Source organism: Hyperolius riggenbachi, chromosome 7 (genome assembly GCF_040937935.1).
Source record: "Hyperolius riggenbachi isolate aHypRig1 chromosome 7, aHypRig1.pri, whole genome shotgun sequence".
NCBI classification, from domain to species: domain Eukaryota; kingdom Metazoa; phylum Chordata; class Amphibia; order Anura; family Hyperoliidae; genus Hyperolius; species Hyperolius riggenbachi.
The window spans coordinates 34,001,656-34,023,659 of NC_090652.1; the positions used below are offsets into that span (position 1 = coordinate 34,001,656).

General features: G+C 45.4%; 1 protein-coding gene across 1 annotated transcript in view; it reads left to right on the forward strand.

Moving 5' to 3' along the window:
- The window catches only part of LOC137525472 (NACHT, LRR and PYD domains-containing protein 1a allele 5-like), a 52,909-nt gene that overhangs the window by 25,753 nt on the left and 5,152 nt on the right, over nt 1-22,004 (forward strand). The window contains exons 6-8 of the mRNA XM_068246572.1: nt 3,067-3,290; nt 16,595-16,872; nt 19,351-19,476. Coding sequence (XP_068102673.1) covers nt 3,067-3,290; nt 16,595-16,872; nt 19,351-19,476 — 628 coding nt within the window. The remainder of the gene's footprint in view (nt 1-3,066; nt 3,291-16,594; nt 16,873-19,350; nt 19,477-22,004) is intronic.

Below are 22,004 nucleotides of genomic sequence, written 5' to 3' on the forward strand. Positions count from 1 at the left end.
ATGCACAGTGGCCCTTGGGCCTCACATCGGCGCTACAGAGAGGACCAGACAGAATCCGAGGTAGCAGACACACCACATCTCAGGTTTCCTTTAAATAATTAAAGGATACCCAAAGTGACATGTGACGTGATGAGATAGACATGTGTATGTACAGTGCCTAGCACACAAATAACTAGGCTGTGTTACTTTTTTTTCTTTCTCTGTCTAAAAGAATTGAATATCAGGTATGTAAGTGGCTGACTCAGTCCTGACTCAGACAGGAAGTGACTACAGTGTGACCTGCACTGATAAGAAATTCCAACTGTAAAACACTTTCCTAGCAGAAAATGGCTTCTGAGAGCAAGAACAAGATAAAAGGGAGAATTTCTTATCAGTGAGGGTGACACTGTAGTCACTTCCTGTCTGAGTCAGGACTGAGTCAGCCACTTACATACCTGAACTCTTTAACTCTTTCAGGCAGAAAAAGAAAAAAGGAACACAGCATAGTTATTTGTGTGCCAGGCACTGTACACACGCATGTCTATCTCATCATGTCACATGTCAGTTCATGTATCCTTTAAAGCTAAAATACAAGTCATGACTTTGTACTAACATTTTTCAAACTTGAAATGGCTGTTAAAGTGATATGAAACTCAGCATTTCTTCTTTGCTCTTAAAGATTATTTACACCATAAAACCTGTTACTGTACCAAAAACAAAAAATGGGAGCAGAAAAGCTTTCAAACAGCTTCACACAACGCTTTATTTTTTAGTGGGCAGCTTCTAGCTGCATCCAAAGATGTGATAGCTTATCTTTTGTTAACTAATTGTACTTCACAAAGGAATGTAAACATTAGCAGTGTGCTGGAACTGAGCTGCCTCACATACTGTAGTAATAGAGAGGCAGCTAAGAAATGATCACTAGGTAGATCTTAATATATAACTACAGCAGCTATGCAATACAATGCAATTGCAGCTTTCAGAGCAGATAAACTGCACTTTAGGAACTTGTAATTTGTAAACAGACAATATCACTTGAATGCTATGACAGAGTTACAGACCACTTTAACCATTTATGCAGCCTGGACGTCATCTTCACGTGCACACAGCTGCTGCAGTACTGCTGCGCGCCTCTGCGCGCTCCCGCGCGTGATCGTGCCCGTGCAGCCCCCCGTTTGCCTGGAGATTAATGAATGGGAACATGGTTCCCATTCATCAATCTAAGTCCCCAGCAGAAAAACCGACGGCTTCTAATCAGAGGCCGTGGTCTTTCTGACGGAAAAAAAAGTTTCCCATCCCCCTAGTGCTTCCTGGAAGGGAGCTCTCTTTCCACTACATCCATGGAAATAAATAATTAAAACATCAGATTCATTAGAGAATATATTCCAACAAGTAAACTCATTATTAGTTGTTATTTATATAGCACCGTCATCTTCCGCAGCGCTGTACAGTATATATTGTCACTTGACTGTCCATCAGAGGGGCTCACAATCTAGTCCCTACCAGAGCCATATGTCTATATATGTATTGTGTAGTGTATGTATCACAGTACAGGGCCAATTTAGGGGGAAGCTAATTAAGTTATTTGTATTGTTTTTGGGATATGTGAGGAAAACAGAGTATCCGAAGGAAACCCCACACAGACACAGGGAGAACGCACAAACTCCTTACATATGTTGACCTGTCTGGGATGCAAACCAGGTACCCAGTGCTGCAAGGTGAGAGCGCTCACCACTACACCACCATGCTGCCCGGTATTATAGTACAAATGTGGATGGATGCAAATTGAAGCTTTGATTGTCTCAGGGACAGTGTAAATAAGCTAATAGTGAGGGTTACACTATTACCAGTAGCACAGCAAAGGCCCAGTGCAAAATGTTATACTGGACCTCCTCAAGTCAAATATTTTATAAATAACATTTTTTTATGAAACACGAAGGACCAATTTCCACTGAGCCCAAATCCGGGTCGAATCTGCAGCGTTCCCCCACATACGAACGGGGCTGGGAAATGCTGACTATCTCTTCAATGGAGTGATGTACAGATCACATTGCAGTGCGAATCTGATTTCTGTGGCACAGAGCCGGTTCACTATAGCCATTCATGGCAAAACTTAGTGATTTGGGCTGAAGCTATGCAGCAGAACAGGGCGAATTAGGCTGCAGCTCCCAGTGGAGATAAACCCTAAAACCTGCCAAGCACAGCCACAGTGTCAGAGGGGTGTAAAGAATGGGAGGGGAACCATTTGTTAATGATTACCACTATTTAACGCATATTTAGAGGTGATCATTATCAGCATAGCGCTAATGAAGAGCTTATACAACAGTTGAAGGAGGGCACCTGGTTGACCCCTCTTACCCATAAACCCTGGTGCGTCTGCAAACTCTGCACCCTCTATTGCTATGTCACTGACTGTTACACTGCTGTCCCACTTCCCCATCTGTAGAGCAACTGGTCTTCCTGTATGTCTGGTGAACTCATGTGACATACAGGAAGACTGAGGAGACAGAGAGATACAGAGCAGGAGGATCGGAGGGCTGCAGGTAGAGAAGAGAGTTGTTACACACACGCCACTCTGATGATCTGCTGGTCTACAATGTATACAGCGGCAGCACAGCTCTGGGGGCAGCAGAACGGGAACAGAGCATTGCTATCGCAGCTGGGGCCAATATGGCAGAGCCACTATTTCTGCCCCAGACTGTGCGGTGTTTCGTGAAATCACCCCCGCTCAGCTGACACCCCTCTCATAAAAAATACACATCTGGCTTCATTTAAGTGGCAGAGGTTTTATTTGGAGTTTGGCTAGCTCGAAGCACATGCACTGCCGGTGCTATCTCACAGAGTAGCCAAACTCCAGCACTGCTGCTTCCTAACCCTCGATGTTAGCCTGAGGTTGGCTTTATTATTCAGTCAATCAATGAATCAATCAGGCTACGCACCCAAACTACCTGCTTTGCTCTACTACCGGGTCAAAGTGTGATGCAGGGCTTCTATTTTTAACTTAATAATTGTGTGTGTTTGCATGAAATCACCTGCATATTGACCTTGGCTGGGTTATTTCCAATTTTTCCTAATTTCCCCATTCAGATTGGAGCTGCGATCTGCTGGACTTTTCCGTTGCACAGAGACAGGCATTAAATTCCAGGTGACGCAACCAACGGTTATTGAATACAAAGTCGAACATTGGAATGATTACATAAAGTATATACAGAGTAAAGGACCAGAAGTCTTGGGACCTCTGTTTAGTATTAAGACTCCTAAACCAAATACAGTGTCTGCTGTGTACTTACCTCATTACCTGTGCTTGAAAGGTAAGTCTCAAAGATGAAGGGATCTATATCAATGCCGTCAGTGGCATAAACTAAAGCAGCTGAACATAAAATGAATTAGAAGTAGGTTGTTGACGGGACTAGAGATTATATCCCGAATGAGCAACTGAAAGTAACATTTATGCTGGAAGCTGGATGAAGGAGGGACTAACTCACAAAAAATAGCAGTACAACTATATGGCCCACAAACAGCTCCACACATAATTATATGAATGTATATCACAATATTTATTAGCATATATCAAAAAAGGGACACTATTAATGTTAAAAAGATTTAAAGTACGTCCATTCCAATGGATGATAAATAACCACCTATACCATATATAATATCTGTATCAATATATAGAGGGTATGATAGCACTGAAGATAATTCATCAGAGGTTCTCTTCTCCAGGGCCGGGACGAAGCAGAGGCAGGACAGGCACCAGCCTCTGGGCGCAGTGCCGTGAGGGCGCATTCCTCTCTGCATGCACGCCTGCCCTCCACCTCCCCGCTTTCCTCACATGGCCAGCTGCCCATCTACTCTCTGCTTTTATCACATGCCCGGCTGCCTGCCTCCTTTCCGCTCTCCTCACATGCCCAGCTGCCGAACTCCTCTCCTCACATGCCAGTCTGGAACAGGGCAAGAAACGGCTGCTCGCCTGGCAGTTACATGAGTCCCTCCCTGTACCTTGTAGCACCTCACATTTTTGTCACACGAAAAACTTCCTGTACCCGCCCCCCTCTGTGTCATCATAAGTGGCCAGCGCTGTTTATCAAAGAGATGACAGCTGAAGGGGGTTCCGGGTAAAGGTGCCCTGTAGAGCAGCATGAGTTATGGATGCAGACTGGCTGCATTCAGTAGCAGAGCCCCGCCTGCGTTATGCTAGCAGCACGCTAATTAAATGCTGCCTCCCCCATCCCAGTGCTGGTCGTAATGGAGAAAGCTACGCTTACGGATCATTACGCGTAATTTTACGCTATTACGCATTACGAAATTACGCTTACGGCATAGACATACAATTTCGGTACATGTCTATAATTACGCATAGCACTTACGCAATTACGCGTAAGTATACCGTAATTCAGGTTGTTACGTTATAGGCTTACACGTAAAATCCTACTAGCAATTAATGCGTAAGGTCATGCTGCCAAGCGGAAAAGTTGACGCATGGATCAATGTTAGGTAGCCGCCGACTTTAAGGGTTAATAGCAAAGCCCCCTTAAGTGCTAAGAGCCTCAAATTTGGAGAATATATTAAGGAGATCAGAAGGAATAAGAGGAAAAAATTTTTTTTCAAAAAGACCTTATAGTTTTTGAGAAAATCGATGTTAAAGTTTCAAAGGAAAAATATATACATTTAAAAACCCGCCGACTTTAACGGTTAATAGCAAAGCCTGCTTAAAATTTAGGAACACCAAATTCACAGGGTATATTAAGGGGATCAGTGGGAATAAGAGGAAAATTTTTTTTTTCAAAAAGACCTTATAGTTTTTGAGAAAATCGATTTTTAAGTTTCAAGGGCGAAAATGTCTTTTAAGGGCCCTTTTCCACTAGCAATCGCAATCACAAATCACAAACGCCAGTGATTGCGATTGCGATTTTTCATTAATTCTGTTATGCGATTGCGATTTGCGATTTTCTTTTGCATTGCATTATCATTGTAAAAATCGCTCCAGCAAGCGATTGCGATTTGCGATTAGCGATTTCCAAATCGAATCACTGTAGTGGAAAATACTTCTCATGCTTTCTATGATAAAGTAACAACCCTAGCGATTTAAAAATCACTAGCGATTTGCGATTTTGCGATTCAGCAATCACAATCGCTCTAGTGGAAAAGGGCCCTAAATGCGGAAAATGTCAGTTTTTTTTGCACAGGTAACAATAGTGTTTTATTTTCATAGATTCCCCCAAGTGGGAAGAGTTTTACTTACTTCGTTCTGAGTGTGGGAAATATAAAAAAAAAAACGACGTGGGTCCCCCCTCCCAGACCTCTTTAACCCCTTGTCCCCCATGCAGACTGGGATAGCCAGAATGCGGAGCACCGGCCGCGTGGGGCTCCGCACCCTGACTATACCAGCCCGCATGGTCCATGGATTGGGGGGTCTCGGAAGGGGAGGGGCAGCCAAGCTTTCCCCTCCCCCTCCGAGCCCTTGTCCAATCCAAGGACAAGGGGCTCTTCTCCACCTCCGATGGGCGGTGGAGGTGGAGGCCGCGATTTCCTGGGGAGGGGTTCATGGTGGCATCTGGGAGTCCCCTTTAAAAAGGGGTCCCCCAGATGCCCACCCCCCTCCCAGGAGAAATGAGTATAGAGGTACTTGTAGTACCCCTTACCCATTTCCTTTAAGAGTTAAAAGTAAATAAACACACAAACACATAGAAAAAGTATTTTAATTGAACAAAAAACATAACCACGAAAAAAGTCCTTTAATATTCTTAATTAACCATTAATACTTACCTGTCCCTTTAAAAGCCAGTTCCCACGCAATATCCTCGGAAATATACTAATCAGTTACAATGTAACAAAGTTATTACAATGTAACAACTTTGTTACTTTGTAACACCACCGCACCCGACGTCACTCGCCGCTCACCCGCCGGCCGCCGCATACACGCTAGTCCCCGCCGGCTCCCGCCGTCCACTCCGCCCACACCTGTCACTCATATACATGCTGGCACCCATGGGTGCCAGCATGTATATAGGTGACATGTGGGAGAGGCGGGGAGGGCAGCGGAGCCGGCGGGGACTTAGCGTCCCTTCACCCGACAGAGCTCTGAGCTATATTAGCTCAGAGCTCTCGAAAGCATCTTTGTATTTGGGCTCCAAGGAGCCCCATTGGTCCTTAGCAGACCAATGGGGTTCCTTCAAATCAGAAGGAACCCCATTGGTCTGCTAAAGACCAATGGGGCTCCTTGGAGCCCAAATACAAAGATGCTTAGAGAGCTCTGAGCTATAGCTCAGAGCTCTGTCGGGTCCTGCAGCACAGACGCGGCGGCGGCGGTGAGTGACGTCGGGTGCGGCGTAGTTACAATGTAACAAAGTTGTTACATTGTAATAACTTTGTTACATTGTAACTTATTAGTATATTTCCGAGGATATTGCGTGGGAACTGGCTTTTAAAGGGACAGGTAAGTATTAATGGTTAATTAAGAATATTAAAGGACTTTTTTCGTGGTTATGTTTTTTGTTCAATTAAAATACTTTTTCTGTGTGTTTGTGTGTTTATTTACTTTTAACTCTTAAAGGAAATGGGTAAGGGGTACTACAAGTACCTCTATACTCATTTCTCCTGGGAGGGGGGTGGGCATCTGGGGGACCCCTTTTTAAAGGGGACTCCCAGATGCCACCATGAACCCCTCCCCAGGAAATCGCGGCCTCCACCTCCACCGCCCATCGGAGGTGGAGAAGAGCCCCTTGTCCTTGGATTGGACAAGGGCTCGGAGGGGGAGGGGAAAGCTTGGCTGCCCCTCCCCTTCTGAGACCCCCCAATCCATGGACCATGCGGGCTGGTATAGTCAGGGTGCGGAGCCCCACGCGGCCGGTGCTCCGCATTCTGGCTATCCCAGTCTGCATGGGGGACAAGGGGTTAAAGAGGTCTGGGAGGGGGGACCCACGTCGTTTTTTTTTTATATTTCCCACACTCAGAACGAAGTAAGTAAATCTCTTCCCACTAGTGGAATCTATGAAAATAAAACACTATTGTTACCTGTGCAAAAAAAACTGACATTTTCCGCATTTAAAAGACATTTTCGCCCTTGAAACTTAAAAATCGATTTTCTCAAAAACTATAAGGTCTTTTTGAAAAAAAAATTTTTCCTCTTATTCCCACTGATCCCCTTAATATACCCTGTGAATTTGGTGTTCCTAAATTTTAAGCAGGCTTTGCTATTAACCGTTAAAGTCGGCGGGTTTTTAAATGTATATATTTTTCCTTTGAAACTTTAACATCGATTTTCTCAAAAACTATAAGGTCTTTTTGAAAAAAAAAATTTTTCCTCTTATTCTTTCTGATCTCCTTAATATATTCTCCAAATTTGAGGCTCTTAGCACTTAAGGGGGCTTTGCTATTAACCCTTAAAGTCGGCGGCTTTTTTATATTATACGGGAGCCAGGGCCGGCCCGCCCATGAGGCGGGGTGAGGCGGGTTCCTCAGGCGGCAGAATGTGGAGGGGCGGCACCAGGCATAAAGAGGAAGTGACTGCGCCTGGTTTTTGCCGCCTTTCTGGAGAGACTGGAATGGACTGGAGGAGTGTGCTGGTAACGCCGCCTGGCCCGCCTGCTAGCCTCAATTTGCCTGAGCTGCAGACTCTGCAGTGAGGTCTCCCTGGCTGCACACCGAATCGTGAGTGACCCGGTGCACAGTGACGCCAGCCCTGCCACGTGACTTGCCGCCCACCCACCATGCCGGACTCCGACTCAAGCGGCAGGGGCGGCCCGCACCGGGTGTCTTCATGGTAGGAGTCCTGTGTTGCTGCCGCTGCCCTGTGTGTTGCCACTGCACGTTTGGGGATTTTACACACGCTGCCCGCTACTCCCCGCTCCAACCCCCCCCCCCCCCCGCCGCCGTCCCTGCTCCGCCCCCCCCCCCCCCCCGCGGCCGTCCCCGCTCCGCCCCAAACCCCCCCCCCCCACCCCCGCGGCCGTCCCCGCTCACCCCCCACCCGCAGCCGTCCCCGCTGTCAGGCAGGAGCAGCCCAGCTTCAGACCTCCGACCAGCCGGCGACCACTATGCGGGCGCTAGGACCTAGCGGACACCGCACTGATATGCAGAAGTGACGTCACTTCCGCATATACAGCGTGGTGTTCACCGAGATCGGTGCGCCCGCTCTAACTGGTCGCCGGCTGATACTGAGGTCTGAAGCTGGGCTGCTGGTGAGTGAAGGGCACCTGTCGCTATCTAACCTGGGGGGGGCACTATCTAACCTGGGGGGGTTGCTGTCACTATCTAACCTGGGGGGGGGTCGCTGTCACTATCTAACCTGGGGGGGTCGCTGTCACTATCTAACCTGGGGGGGTCGCTGTCACTATCTAACCTGGGGGGGTCGCTGTCACTATCTAACCTGGGGGTCCCTGTCACTATCTAACCTGGGGGTCCCTGTCACTATCTAACCTGGGGGTCGCTGTCACTATCTAACCTGGGTTGGGGTCACTATCTAACCTGGGAGGGTCGCTGTCACTATCTAACCTGGGGGGGTCGCTGTCACTATCTAACCTGGGGGGGTCGCTGTCACTATCTAACCTGGGAGGGTCGCTGTCACTATCAAACCTGGGGGGGTCGCTGTCACTATCTAACCTGGGGGGGTCGCTGTCACTATCTAACCTGTGGGGTCGCTGTCACTATCTAACCTGGGGGGGTTGCTGTCACTATCTAACCTGGGGGGGTTGCTGTCACTATCTAACCTGGGGGGGTTGCTGTCACTATCTAACCTGGGGGGGTCGCTGTCACTATCTAACCTGGGGGGGTCGCTGTCACTATCTAACCTGGGGGGGTCGCTGTCACTATCTAACCTGGGGGGGGTCGCTGTCACTATCTAACCTGGGGGGGTCGCTGTCACTATCTAACCTGGGGGTCCCTGTCACTATCTAACCTGGGGGTCCCTGTCACTATCTAACCTGGGGGTCGCTGTCACTATCTAACCTGGGGGTCGCTGTCACTATCTAACCTGGGGGTCGCTGTCACTATCTAACCTGGGGGTCGCTGTCACTATCTAACCTGGGGGTCGCTGTCACTATCTAACCTGGGGGTCGCTGTCACTATCTAACCTGGGGGTCGCTGTCACTATCTAACCTGGGGGTCGCTGTCACTATCTAACCTGGGTTGGGGTCACTATCTAACCTGGGAGGGTCGCTGTCACTATCTAACCTGTGGGGTCGCTGTCACTATCTAACCTGGGGGGGTCGCTGTCACTATCTAACCTGGGGGGGTCGCTGTCACTATCTAACCTGGGGGGGTCGCTGTCACTATCAAACCTGGGGGGGTCGCTGTCACTATCTAACCTGGGGGGGTCGCTGTCACTATCTAACCTGTGGGGTCGCTGTCACTATCTAACCTGTGGGGTCGCTGTCACTATCTAACCTGGGGGGGGTCGCTGTCACTATCTAACCTGGGGGGGTCGCTGTCACTATCTAACCTGGGGGGGTCGCTGTCACTATCTAACCTGGGGGGGTCGCTGTCACTATCTAACCTGGGGGGGTCGCTGTCACTATCTAACCTGGGGGGGTCGCTGTCACTATCTAACCTGGGGGTCGCTGTCACTATCTAACCTGGGGGTCGCTGTCACTATCTAACCTGGGGGTCGCTGTCACTATCTAACCTGGGGGTCGCTGTCACTATCTAACCTGGGGGTCGCTGTCACTATCTAACCTGGGGTTCGCTGTCACTATCTAACCTGGGGGTCCCTGTCACTATCTAACCTGGGGGTCGCTGTCACTATCTAACCTGGGGGTCCCTGTCACTATCTAACCTGGGGGTCCCTGTCACTATCTAACCTGGGGGTCCCTGTCACTATCTAACCTGGGGGTCCCTGTCACTATCTAACCGGGGGGTCGCTGTCACTATCTAACCTGGGGGCACCTGTCACTACCTAAACTGGGGGGCTCCTGTCACTACCTAAACTGGGGGGCTCCTGTCACTACCTAAACTGGGGGGCTCCTGGCACTACCTAAACTAGGGGGCACCTCTCACTACCTAAACTATCTTGGCCAGCCAGCCCAACATAACCACCAGCCAACCAGCCCAGAATCACTGGCAAAAAGGCCACAGCATCACCACCAGTCAGGCCAGCATTTACTTCAACCAGCCAGCCCAGCCACAGCATCACCGCCAGCCAGCCCAGCCACAGCATCACCACCAGTCAGGCCACAGCATCACTGCCAGGCCTTTCAGCCCACACATCCCCAATCCAGACAAAAATAGTATTGCCAGCCAGGTACAGCAGCCAGCAGAGAATTCAGAAGCCAGGTGAGAGGTGTGTCTACCATATTAAGGGGGCATTCTGCCCATTTATGTGAAATGCTGTCTATTTATGTGCCTCATGACTGCTGAATTTGTCTTGTTGGGGGACTCATGGTTACTGGATTTGTCTTGTTGGTGGCCTCATGATTGCTGAATTTGTCTTGCTGGGGGCCTCAAGATTGCTGAATTTGTCTTGTTGGGGGCCTCGTGATTTGTTGGGGGCCTCAAGATTGCTGAATTTGTCTTGCTGGGGGCCTCAAGATTGCTGAATTTGTCTTGTTGGGGGCCTCATAATTTGTTGGGGGCCTCAAGATTGCTGAATTTGTCTTGTTGGGGCCCTCATGATTGCTAACTGTGAGACTATGGGAAAAGCTGAATCATCATCATGAGACAATAGCATTAAACCTACTTTTTTTTAGCTTTTTAAAACAGAAAATATAACTGGGGGGTTCTAAAAAAAATATATATTTTTCAGGAGTAGGATGGATGAAACTATTTATCTTCAGTTTATTTTCAACTTGGATTTTCCATAATGTTCATGTATGAGTTAAAATGTTTGTATTTAGTTTAAATTGCTGTAGGCACTTTGCAATAGATAAGTGACTTTTCGCCACCACTGTCCTAATCTAATGTCCCACCATTGCTAAGTTCATGTAAACTTGTCTCCACCCGTGACCACACCCACATTTTGGTCTATGACCACACACATTTTTTGCGCAACGTAGCCCCAATTACGGGGGAGAGAGGGGGGGGGTGACTGTGGATAATCAGCACCGGGTGCCAAATACCCTAGGTACGCCACTGCTGCCGACTACTAGGCCTCTGAGACTGCAACTGTACGCTGCCTCTGCCTGCTTGATGGTGGGCGGCAGGCGTAATCCGGGACCGGAAGTGACTGGAGTCACGCTGCCTGCCGCCCGCTGCTCGCCATGATAGTAGTCACGGTCACTGAGTGCCGCCGTGACCGTGACAATGATGAGCCCGCTGTTGCCCCCCGGCATTGACCTCCAGCGCGAGATGGAGGAGCAAGCTCGCCGCCTGCAGCTGCCCTCTGCCCGCCAGCGTAAGATGGATGCTGGATCGTGCCTGACGCCTGCCCTCCGCCATCGTCGCCGCCGGACCCCGCCATCCTCAGTGGGTCACTTTGCTGCCCCAGGCTCTGGCTCTGCTCTCTGCGGTCGGGTCAAATTCCTTTTTTGTATTCTCTGTCATGTCATAAAGTATGTATGTATGTATGTATGTATGTAGCAGACTGACTGGTATGTATGTATGTATGTGGCAGACTGACTGGTATGTATGTATGTATGTGGCAGACTGACTGGTATGTATGTATGTAGCAGACTGACTGGTATGTATGTATGTGGCAGACTGACTGGTATGTATGTATGTAGCAGACTGACTGGTATGTATGTATGTATGTGGCAGACTGACTGGTATGTATGTATGTATGTGGCAGACTGACTGGTATGTATGTATGTATGTATGTATGTGGCAGACTGACTGGTATGTATGTATGTATGTGGCAGACTGACATGTATGTATGTATGTGGCAGACTGACTGGTATGTATGTATGTATGTGGCAGACTGACTGGTATGTATGTGTATGTGGCAGACTGAATGGTATGTATGTATATATGTATGTGGCAGACTGACTGGTATGTATGTATATATTTATGTGGCAGACTGGCTGGTATGTATGTATGTGGCAGACTGACTGGTATGTATGTATGTATGTATGTGGCAGACGGACTGGTATGTATGTGGCAGACTGACTGGTATGTATGTATGTATGTATGTGGCAGACTGACTGGTATGTATGTATGTATGTGGCAGACTGACTGGTATGTATGTATGTATGTATGTATGTATGTGGCAGACTGACAAGTATGTATGTGGCAGACTGACTGGTATGTATGTATGTATGTGGCAGACTGACTGGTATGTATGTATGTATGTATGTATGTGGCAGACTGACTGGTATGTATGTATGTGGCAGACTGACTGGTATGTATGTATGTATGTATGTATGTATGTATGTGGCAGACTGACTGGTATGTATGTATGTATGTATGTATGTGGCAGACTGACTGGTATGTATGTATGTATGTATGTGGCAGACTGACTGGTATGTATGTATGTATGTATGTATGTATGTATGTATGTGGCAGACTGACTGGTATGTATGTATGTGGCAGACTGACTGGTATGTATGTATGTATGTGGCAGACTGACTGGTATGTATGTATGTATGTATGTATGTATGTATGTATGTATGTAGCAGACTGACTTGTATTTATGTATGTATGTGGCAGACTGACTGGTATGTATGTATGTATGTATGTATGTAGCAGACTGACTGGTATGTATGTATGTAGCAGACTGACTGGTATGTATGTATGTGGCAGACTGACTGGTATGTATGTATGTATGTATGTATGTATGTGGCAGACTGACTGGTATGTATGTATGTATATATGTGGCAGACTGACTGGTATGTATGTATATATTTGGCAGACTGACTGGTATGTATGTATGTGGCAGACTGACTGGTATGTATGTATGTATGTATGTATGTATGTATGTATGTATGTGGCAGACTGACTGGTATGTATGTATGTAGCAGACTGACTGGTATGTATGTATGTAGCAGACTGACTGGTATGTATGTATGTATGTATGTGGCAGACTAACTGGTATGTATGTATGTATGTATGTATGTGGCAAACTGACTGGTATGTATGTATGTATGTGGCAGACTGACTGGTATGTATGTATGTATGGTATGTATGTATTTAGGTGGCAGACTGACTGGTATGTAAGTATGGTATGTATGTATGTATTTAGGTGGCAGACTGACTGGTATATATGTTTGTATGTATGTATTTAGGTGGCAGACTGACTGGTATGTATGTATGTATGTATTTAGGTCGCAGACTGACTGGTATGTATGTATGTAGGTGGCAGACTGACTGGTATGTATGTATTTAGGTGGCAGACTGACTGGCATGTATGTATGTATGTATTTAGGTGGCAGACTGACTGGTATGTATGTATTTAGGAAGGTGGCAGACTGACTGGTATGTATGTATGTATTTAGGAAGGTGGCAGACTGGTAGTGTCTAGTGTGGTATTGGTATATGCAGGCCTTATCATCCTGTTGCTGTTATTTATTTTCGCTTTGTCTTACTGACTCATTGATTGACTGTCTGTGTGCTATAAGGGGGTTGGGTCTGGGACATGCAGGAGGGTGTCAGCCACTTTGCAGACTTCATAAGTTCACAACAGCACCATACAACCTAGGCCTAGTTATATTGCCAGTGCAGTGACTGACTGAAGCCCTAGTGGTTTGGGCCTAAGGTAAGGAGGTAGAAATCATGGGCTGTGTCTTCTTTAATCTTGTTTTAAGGGGCGTGGGTCGGGGGGGGGGGGGGGGCGCCTTCACGATCTTTGCCTCAGGCAGCAGAAAGTCCAGGACCGGCCCTGACGGGAGCGTAATATTACGCGATTACGGCAGACTGTGTAATTTCAATGGGAGTTTACTGTCTTACGCGTAATTTGTTACGCGTAAAACGTAACCCTACGGTCTACGCGTAATTAATTACGCGTAATACCGTAACCTTACACGTAACGCTTACGGTGCATTTGTAGTGAATTACGATGCGTAATTACGCTAATGCGTAATTTCGGCCCAGCACTGCCCCATCCGAAGTGAAAGTTCTTTTGGCCAGCGACATGATGATGAATAACCAGGGAATGGAGATGCTAATCCTCACTTCTCAGCTTCTTGGAGTTACTGGACCGTGACAGGCAGCTGTGTGAAGAGCAGAGAAAGACAGACTCAGGCAGGTTATGATGGGGCTGGGTCATCACTGGGAATGCAGTTCTAGAAATGTTTGCTGGCAGCAAGGAGAGGGTGCTGGACAAGATGGCAATTGTCTGCACCAAGTGTGGCATGCACTGGGCAGACTGGGCTAGTTCGGTCCTCAATACTGCTGGCAAGAATACTGTTGTAGTTGCCCAGAGCAACTAGTCAGATTTTACCACAGGTCTTCCTGTATCTTCTGGTCAACTTTGCTCCAGTTGTCTCAAAATCTGAGACCTTATAAATAGATGAATTTATACTTACCCGGGGCTTCCTGTAGCCCTATGTACTCCATAGGCTCCCTCGCCGTCCTCTCCGGCCATTATTCTACATTCTTCTCCGGTAATATGTCCAGTCACCATGAGTTACAGGAGCGCAATGGCAATGTGAGCGCACAGCAACATTAGCACAGTTCAGTGCAACTGGCGGCGATTGTACATATTCCCTGAGAAGACTGATGAATAACGGATTTTTCTGATCAACTTTACAAAACTGATCAGAAAAAAACGGAAATCAGATCGGACCTGTTAGAAATTATCAATTTACCTGTCTATGTGACAGGAAATTGCATGGTGTATACCAGCCATTAGAAAGGCCCTAAAGACTTACTGCTAGGGTACGCCGAGTTCTGTCGAGGCTGCAGTTCCACTTGCTATCTGTCTTATGTCTGGTACACACTATGCATTTTTTCTGTCAGTTGGATGGGAAATTTTACATCTTTCGATAATTTCTAGCATGTCCAAGCTGCTCATGATTGAGGAAGGGATTGATTTTGTGCAGTACTCATGTCAAAATCGATCCCTTGCTCTCTTCGGGAAGCAGATTAGACATGCAAGAAATTATAGATTGATGGGAAATTTCCTATTAATCTGATGAGAAAATTGCATGGTGTGTATAAGCCCTGCTGATTTAATAAGTCTGGTGCCAAGAAAGTTGTTACCTGGAGCAGCAATTGTCTCTCTTGTTCACAGTGCAGCTTGTCTGCCCACATGTTGGGAAGGATTTGTCGTAACCAGAGCAAGGTGAATCGGAGTAAATGTAGAGCGAAGCAGGTGGAGACATGGAGCAATTGCTCCGGGCATCTAATTAGGAAGTCTTCTCCTCTTTTGCACTAGGTCTGTTCCTGTATACATGCATTCCATAACTCTGCCTTGTATCCTTTCATAATCTTGTTCATGCTACGGAATTTAATCCAGGTTTCCTTGAGGACAGGGCTGGGCAGAAGCAGAGGCTGGAGCGGCGCTACACACGGCAGATAAGGTGACTAGCTGTCTCCTCAATACTCTACTACGGTACTGAGGAGACATCTAGTCACCCTAATGTAATGGGGACGACGACTCTGAATAGTAGGAATACTGAGCTTTTTTACTTATTGGGGGGGGGGGGCACTTTGGAACCTCTGCCTCTGTTGCTGGAGAAGCTTGTCCCGGCACTGCTCTTCTCACATAGAGCTAACCTCAGATGTAGAACGCGGGTTTCATAGTATTATGCCATAAAGTGCAATAGGGAAAGGGAATATATATGATACAGGTGGTTATTTATCATCCATTGGAGTGGACGTATTTTAAATGTTTTTAACATGAATAGTGTCCCTTTTTTTGCTATATGCTAATAAATATTGTGATATACATTCACATAATTATCTGTGGTGCTGTTTGTGGGCTATATAGTTGTGCTGAAATTTTTTGTGAATTATTTCTCTAGGCCTGAGCACACACTTATTGCTAAATGCTGAGATCTCTTAAAGGATACCTGAAGTGACATGTGACATAATGAGATAGACATAGGTATGTACAGTGCCTAGCACACAAATAGCTATGCTGTGTTCCTTTTTTTCTTTCTCTGCCTGAAAGAGTTAAATATCAGGTATGCAAGTGGCTGACTCAGTCCTAACTCAGTGTGACCCTCACTGTTAAGAAATTCCCCTTTTTATCTCTTTTTTGCTCTTAGAAGCCATTTTCTGCTAGGAAATTGTTTTATAGTTGAAATTTCTTATCAGTGAGGGTCACACTGTAGTCACTTCCTGTCTGAGTCAGGACTGAGTCAGCCACTTACAGTTACAGTTTATATACTGAGTGATGGGTAGTGGTGGTGGTGGGGCTAGCGATTATGTACTGAGCACCTGAAGATAGAACTGTTCTGGGAGAGGTGGTGGTGGGCGGGGGGAGGTGCGGAGGGGGAGGGGCTGGTAGAGATTATATTCTGTGCATCTGAAGATACTCTATCTTCAGAACTTTTTCTCAGAGAGTGTAGGTGGGTTTCTATTCAGCAGCTGTATTGGGAGATGGTTGGTATGATATGTGTATAATATTGCTTTGTCGCTATGTAATTTAGTGATAAGATATTACTTACTGTTTATATATTGACTTTCCTTAATGATGATCTGTTTTATCATTTGACTTCTCTTCTCCCAGTGCAAAAATATATATTTAAATTAGGAGTGTAAAAATATGTGTATAACGTACGTATTTGTGTAAATTGCTTTATAGAACTGGGCGGAGACACATCTTGGATTAAATGCGCTCATTTCAAAGATGGAGATGTGAGGGTAGAAACACCAGCGAAAATTCTTCCTTTCCACGTCGTTCTAGAAAATCCGTCCTTCTCTGCCCTCGGAGTCTTCTGCTGGAACTTACTACCTGGAGCTGTGGCCCGGTACATCCCACTACACGGCAAAGTCCTCCTGTACTTCCGCATAGCTGGGATGAAAAATATGGAATATAAAATTCACCTCTACCTGATCCCTGGCTTTGCACCCATAAATAAGGTAATTGAAATGCAAAAGATTGTAATTACAGGTGTAGATTTAATGGTGAAATTGTTAAAAGGTTAGAATGCACATTTAAAGCTCAACTGCCTTGAGGCAAAGCTACCTAAGGTGAGTGCACAGGTAGGTTCATGTTGGATCCACGTACCTCTGAGAATTGGCTGTTCCTATCCTCATTTTCTCTGATCCCAGTAATCACTCCTTCAAAAATGTTGCTTTCAGCAAAATTTGAGAAGGGTAGTTAATGGGATGGGAAGAGGAGGGAATGGAGGGGTGATAGGAGGTAACATAGCTGCAAGTCTGCCTCTTCCTGTCTGCAAATATTTTAGCTGAAATTCAAATTTTTCAAACAGTGATAGCAGAGATGGGGGATGGGGCAAGGAAAGGAACAAACAACACACAGAGATATGTGGTTCTAGCACGAACATACCTCTGTGCTTACCGTGGGTAGCGTTGCCTCAGGTCAGGTATGCTTTAAATGTGCTCAAAGCAGGTCCTTGGTTTAAAGAACAACTGCAACTAGAGGGATATGTATTTCCTTTTAAACAATACCAGTTGCTTGGCTATCCAACTAACACACTGCTTTTACTTACTTTTAGCCAAGACCCTGAACAAGCATGCAGCAGATCAGGTGTTTCTGCCATTATTGTCAGTCAGATCTGACAGGATTAGCTGCACGGTTGTTTCTGGTGTGATTCAGACACAACTGCAGCCAAATAGATAAGCAGGATAGCCAGGCAACTGGTATTGTTTGAAAAGAAATAAATATGGCAGCCTCCATCTTGTTGCTGCTAAAGATTATCTAGCATTTGCAGGCAGTTTTTTGGTGCACTGACATCTGTTGAGGGGCGGAGATTCAAGTGGAGTTTAAAGGGAGCCTGAACTGAGTAAAATTATTTAAAATAAGAACATGAGGTAACTTCAAATGAACATTACATAGTTACCTTGCCATCAGTTCCTCTCAGAAGCTCACCATTTTCTTCTGACAATGATCCCTTCCAGTTCTGACAACATTTTGTCAGAACTAAAATGTATCAGTTGCTGTCAGTTATATATCAGTTGCTGTCAGTTATAGCTGAGAGGACAACAGATGTGCCAGGCAGGCCTGCATTTACATCACAGGAGCCTATAGGCACAGATGTCCTGGCACCCTAAACTCTGCCATCCAGGGACCCACAAACCCCCTCTGAACCGCACCGTGTGCCACCAAGTGTGCTGGCTCACCCAGCTGTCACTTCTCCCTTACTTCCCTTGCACATCATAGGTAGCTACAGGTGAACCTTAGCATTAGGAAGTCAGAGGAACCCACAGTATTAAGTAGCTAGTGGTCCCCCGACTGAAGGGGAATCTTTTCAATGGAATGGCAAGAGCCATATGACTAAATTCTCATTTACCCTCCACTCGGGACTTAGCATAGGGAAGGAGGGAGGCACTAGAGAAGTGGAGTGAGCCGCCCCTCTATCATCAGGCGCCTGTAGGCACGTGCCTACAGTGCCTTATGGTAAATCCGGCCCTGGTGCCAGGTAATGTCCATGTTTCCCTATGGCTCCAGTGGGCAATGTTACAGTTTAACAATGTGCTGACCAAAAAGCTGTTATGGGGTAATGGTAATTTTCAAAATGGAGGATGGAGAATTCCACTGATCACAGTGGACAAACAGGAAGCAGGAGTGTAGAAAGAGATTGAGGAGTAGACTACATGGAACGTAAGTATGACTTGTGTATGGTTATGTTGACATTTCATTTTCAGTTCACGTTTTATTTAAATCAAATTTCAGAGTTGTAGGTTTGATTTCTTTTTGGTTGTGTTTTTGCATTGTTGTATAAATTGCACGTTACTATTACCGATGAGCACAAATTTCGCATAATGGTAATTTTGCATTGTAATTTGCAATTACGATGCAAAATTGTAATGCAAAATTTCGGGTAAAATCGTAATTAATTTTGTTAACATAATCAGGAACCGTAATTTCGTGTAAAGTTCTTTACATAATTTTGTGGCAACTTTAGAGGTTAATAGCAAAGCCCTCATACACGCAACCATCACCAACATTACGTTTGTTAAGCTGTAATAGTGGGAATAAGGCACAGAGAAAATTGCTCAAAAATACCTTTTACCTTAGTTTTTGAAAAATATGCAATAAAAAATGGGTTTTAAACTGTAATTTTTGTGATTTTAAAAATCATTTTTCCTGTGCACTTTGAAAATCCTTTAGGATCAAGTTAATCATACCCTTCCGGGCGTTTCCTCCGCTTACCAACCAATCCCATCCCGGAGGTGGAGCATCAGAAGAGGGTGGGAGTGGGAGTGAACAGAGGAAACAAACTCCCCTTACATGCATATGCTGATTTTGAGGATTAGTCAAATGCATGTGATCAGCATATACAGGAGGGAAATGTGTATTATCACATGAGGATACAACGACAGTTCATACACAATCCATTTCTTTTCCTACATTGTTTTACTTATCTTTTTCAGGAGTTTGACCATGAAAAGAATAAGTATGGATTTAAAAGGATTGATAAACCACCAAGAACCAAAGCTGTTTATACAAAGAAAGACTACACTGTGACATCATCTGTTAAAGCCAGTATAAACCCTGAGGTAAAATGAAAAACTTTATACACTGTGTACCATTTTTTTTTATTACGGTAATTCCATTTTTTCCAGTACAAAAGTTTTTCTGGGGTAGCACACCTTACCCGTAGAGATGGGTGCTTATCCTTGGGTGCTAAGCCACGTCACCCTGGTTCTCTGTATTGAAATTCTAGCTCTCTGTGGCCTTAACTCAAATAGCACCAGCAAAAGTGCCATGTGCACCAAGTGCATGTCAATATTAGCAGAATTAACACCAGCAGAGCACTATGCATTGCGCAATTAGTGCAACTCGTGGTACCTGGATAATGCAAGTGTTGCTATGGCGATGCATGTTATGCAAGTAACGTAATGCATGTTACCATAGCAGTGCTCGCGTATTACCCGTGCACATCCTGTGCAATGTGCAGTAGTCTGCTGGCGTTAGGACTGGTGGTAATATTGTCTTGCACTACAGTAGTTTTACCAACGTTACGTGAATCAAGGCCTTTGACCAAAAGCCAATCATAATTCTCCAAAACACCACAGCCAGAACTGGAAGCAGCCATTTTGCATAATAATTTAATTTCCAGCGTATTCTGTAAGACCCATGTCACATCTGCGTTTTTTTGCGGAGCCGGCCATACGGAGCCGGCATCAGAATCTGGTAAAAACAGTCAGTTTTTACAGCCAGTGTGCTGTAAACTGTCAATTTTCTATTTGTTCCTATGCAGCTGCAAAACCTTCCGTTCCGCTGAGTGAAACAGTCCGGAAAATTGGGACCTGTTGCATTTGTATTCAGCGGAACGGACAACGGAACCGTATTGCCGGCTCCATTGGCAAAAGCTAATGTGAACCAAGTATTAGGTCCACACTGCTGTTTTTTTGTTTTTGTTTTTTAAAGCATGGCTATCAGTTTAGTTGCACAAAGAAAACCTTTATTAAAATTTCACCATTTCTAGTACTGATATAAAACAACAATCTGGCCTCTGAGTGCTGTTGTCTTAATTTGGCTCATTATTAGTAACAGCCCATTGATTTTTAGAACTCCCATCATGCTGTGCAAGTTTGCAACAAGTCTGCCACCACTGTAATAAATTCTGCAGTCATCAATTACAGGGCACAGAAGTTTTAATGTGACACTAAAGTGAAAAAAAAACATTAAGATGTAATGAATTGTATGTGTAGTACAGATAATTAATGGAACATTAGTGTCAAAGAAAAGAGTCTCATATATTTATGTTCAGTTGTATAGCTTTTTTTTTTTTTATAACATTGCATCATTCTGTCATATTTGCAATTACAACCCACTCTCTGTATTGTAAACTCACAAAGAGCTAATGGTCCTCCCCTGCAGTAAAATTTCAAGCTGTGTCTCACAGTTTCTTTGATGTATAAGTACTTCAGAAAATAAGCTCAGGTAAGCTCTTTTGCACAGATAACAAGTGAAGTTTCTTAACTCTTCCTGTACTGGAAACAATACGAGACTCATATCTGTGCTACTAATGTTCTATTTCTTAGCTGTACTACACATACAAATCATTGTATCATATTCCCATTAAAGAGTAACTGTCAGGCTGCAAAAGCTAATTTAAACCTCTATTCTCCTGTGTTAAACAGTTTAGAAGGAAGCCAAAAAGACAATACTGAAGTTAAAAATCTCTCTTACTTTTAATGTGTGCTTATCAGCAAAGCTGTTACACCCAGGCTCCTAAGGAGGACGCAAGCTGCATACCATACTGCAAAGCATTCTGGGGCTGCTTGGGTCCTCCCCTCGCCTCGGCTGCTAGGGAGAAAGTACAGGCTCATGTTACAACAGCGTAGCAGTGAAAAATCTCCAGGCAGAGTACACTGCAGGAGCCCGCTATTGTTCCTAGCCACATGGCTAATCAATATTCACTGCACTGTAGTGTTTATCATTACGGATCTTTTGTGTGAGTGAATCATCAGGAAGCAGGCAGGACATGACGACACAATTGGCTTCATAGGAGACAGACAAACATGGAGCCTGCCATGAGCTGTCAGGAGCATCATTCTCTGCAAATACTATATAACAATTCTGTGAAGTACAAACGTGGACAGTGAAATGCATATGTAATGTAAGTACAGCCAATATTTAGCTACTGATATATGTGTTTTTTTTCTCTGAGACCTCATACCTAACAGCTCCTCTTTAAGCCCTGTACACACCTACGAGACATGTTGCTTGGTGCGCATTGGGATCCGATCCCTTGGGCGGCATTACAGGGGTGAGGCTGTACTGATGCATTACAAGCCTACAGGCTAGTGATGTGTTCTTTTGCTATGCGGGAGAGAAGGGAGGGGGGAGGGTTGTTAGAGGGTCAGCAAAGTAGCACGGAACTGATATCACACTGCAAGGAATGCAGCTGCAGGGGGGACCAGAAGCCACAGGGGGCCCCATCCTGAGAAACTGACAACTAAGGGCAATGAGAGAAAACACTTTCTGGTCTCTGCACAATAGTTCTAATGATTGCATCTGCTCAGCCACTGATAAGGAACCATGCAAAGTTTTGCAGACAAAGATTTGTAGACAGTCC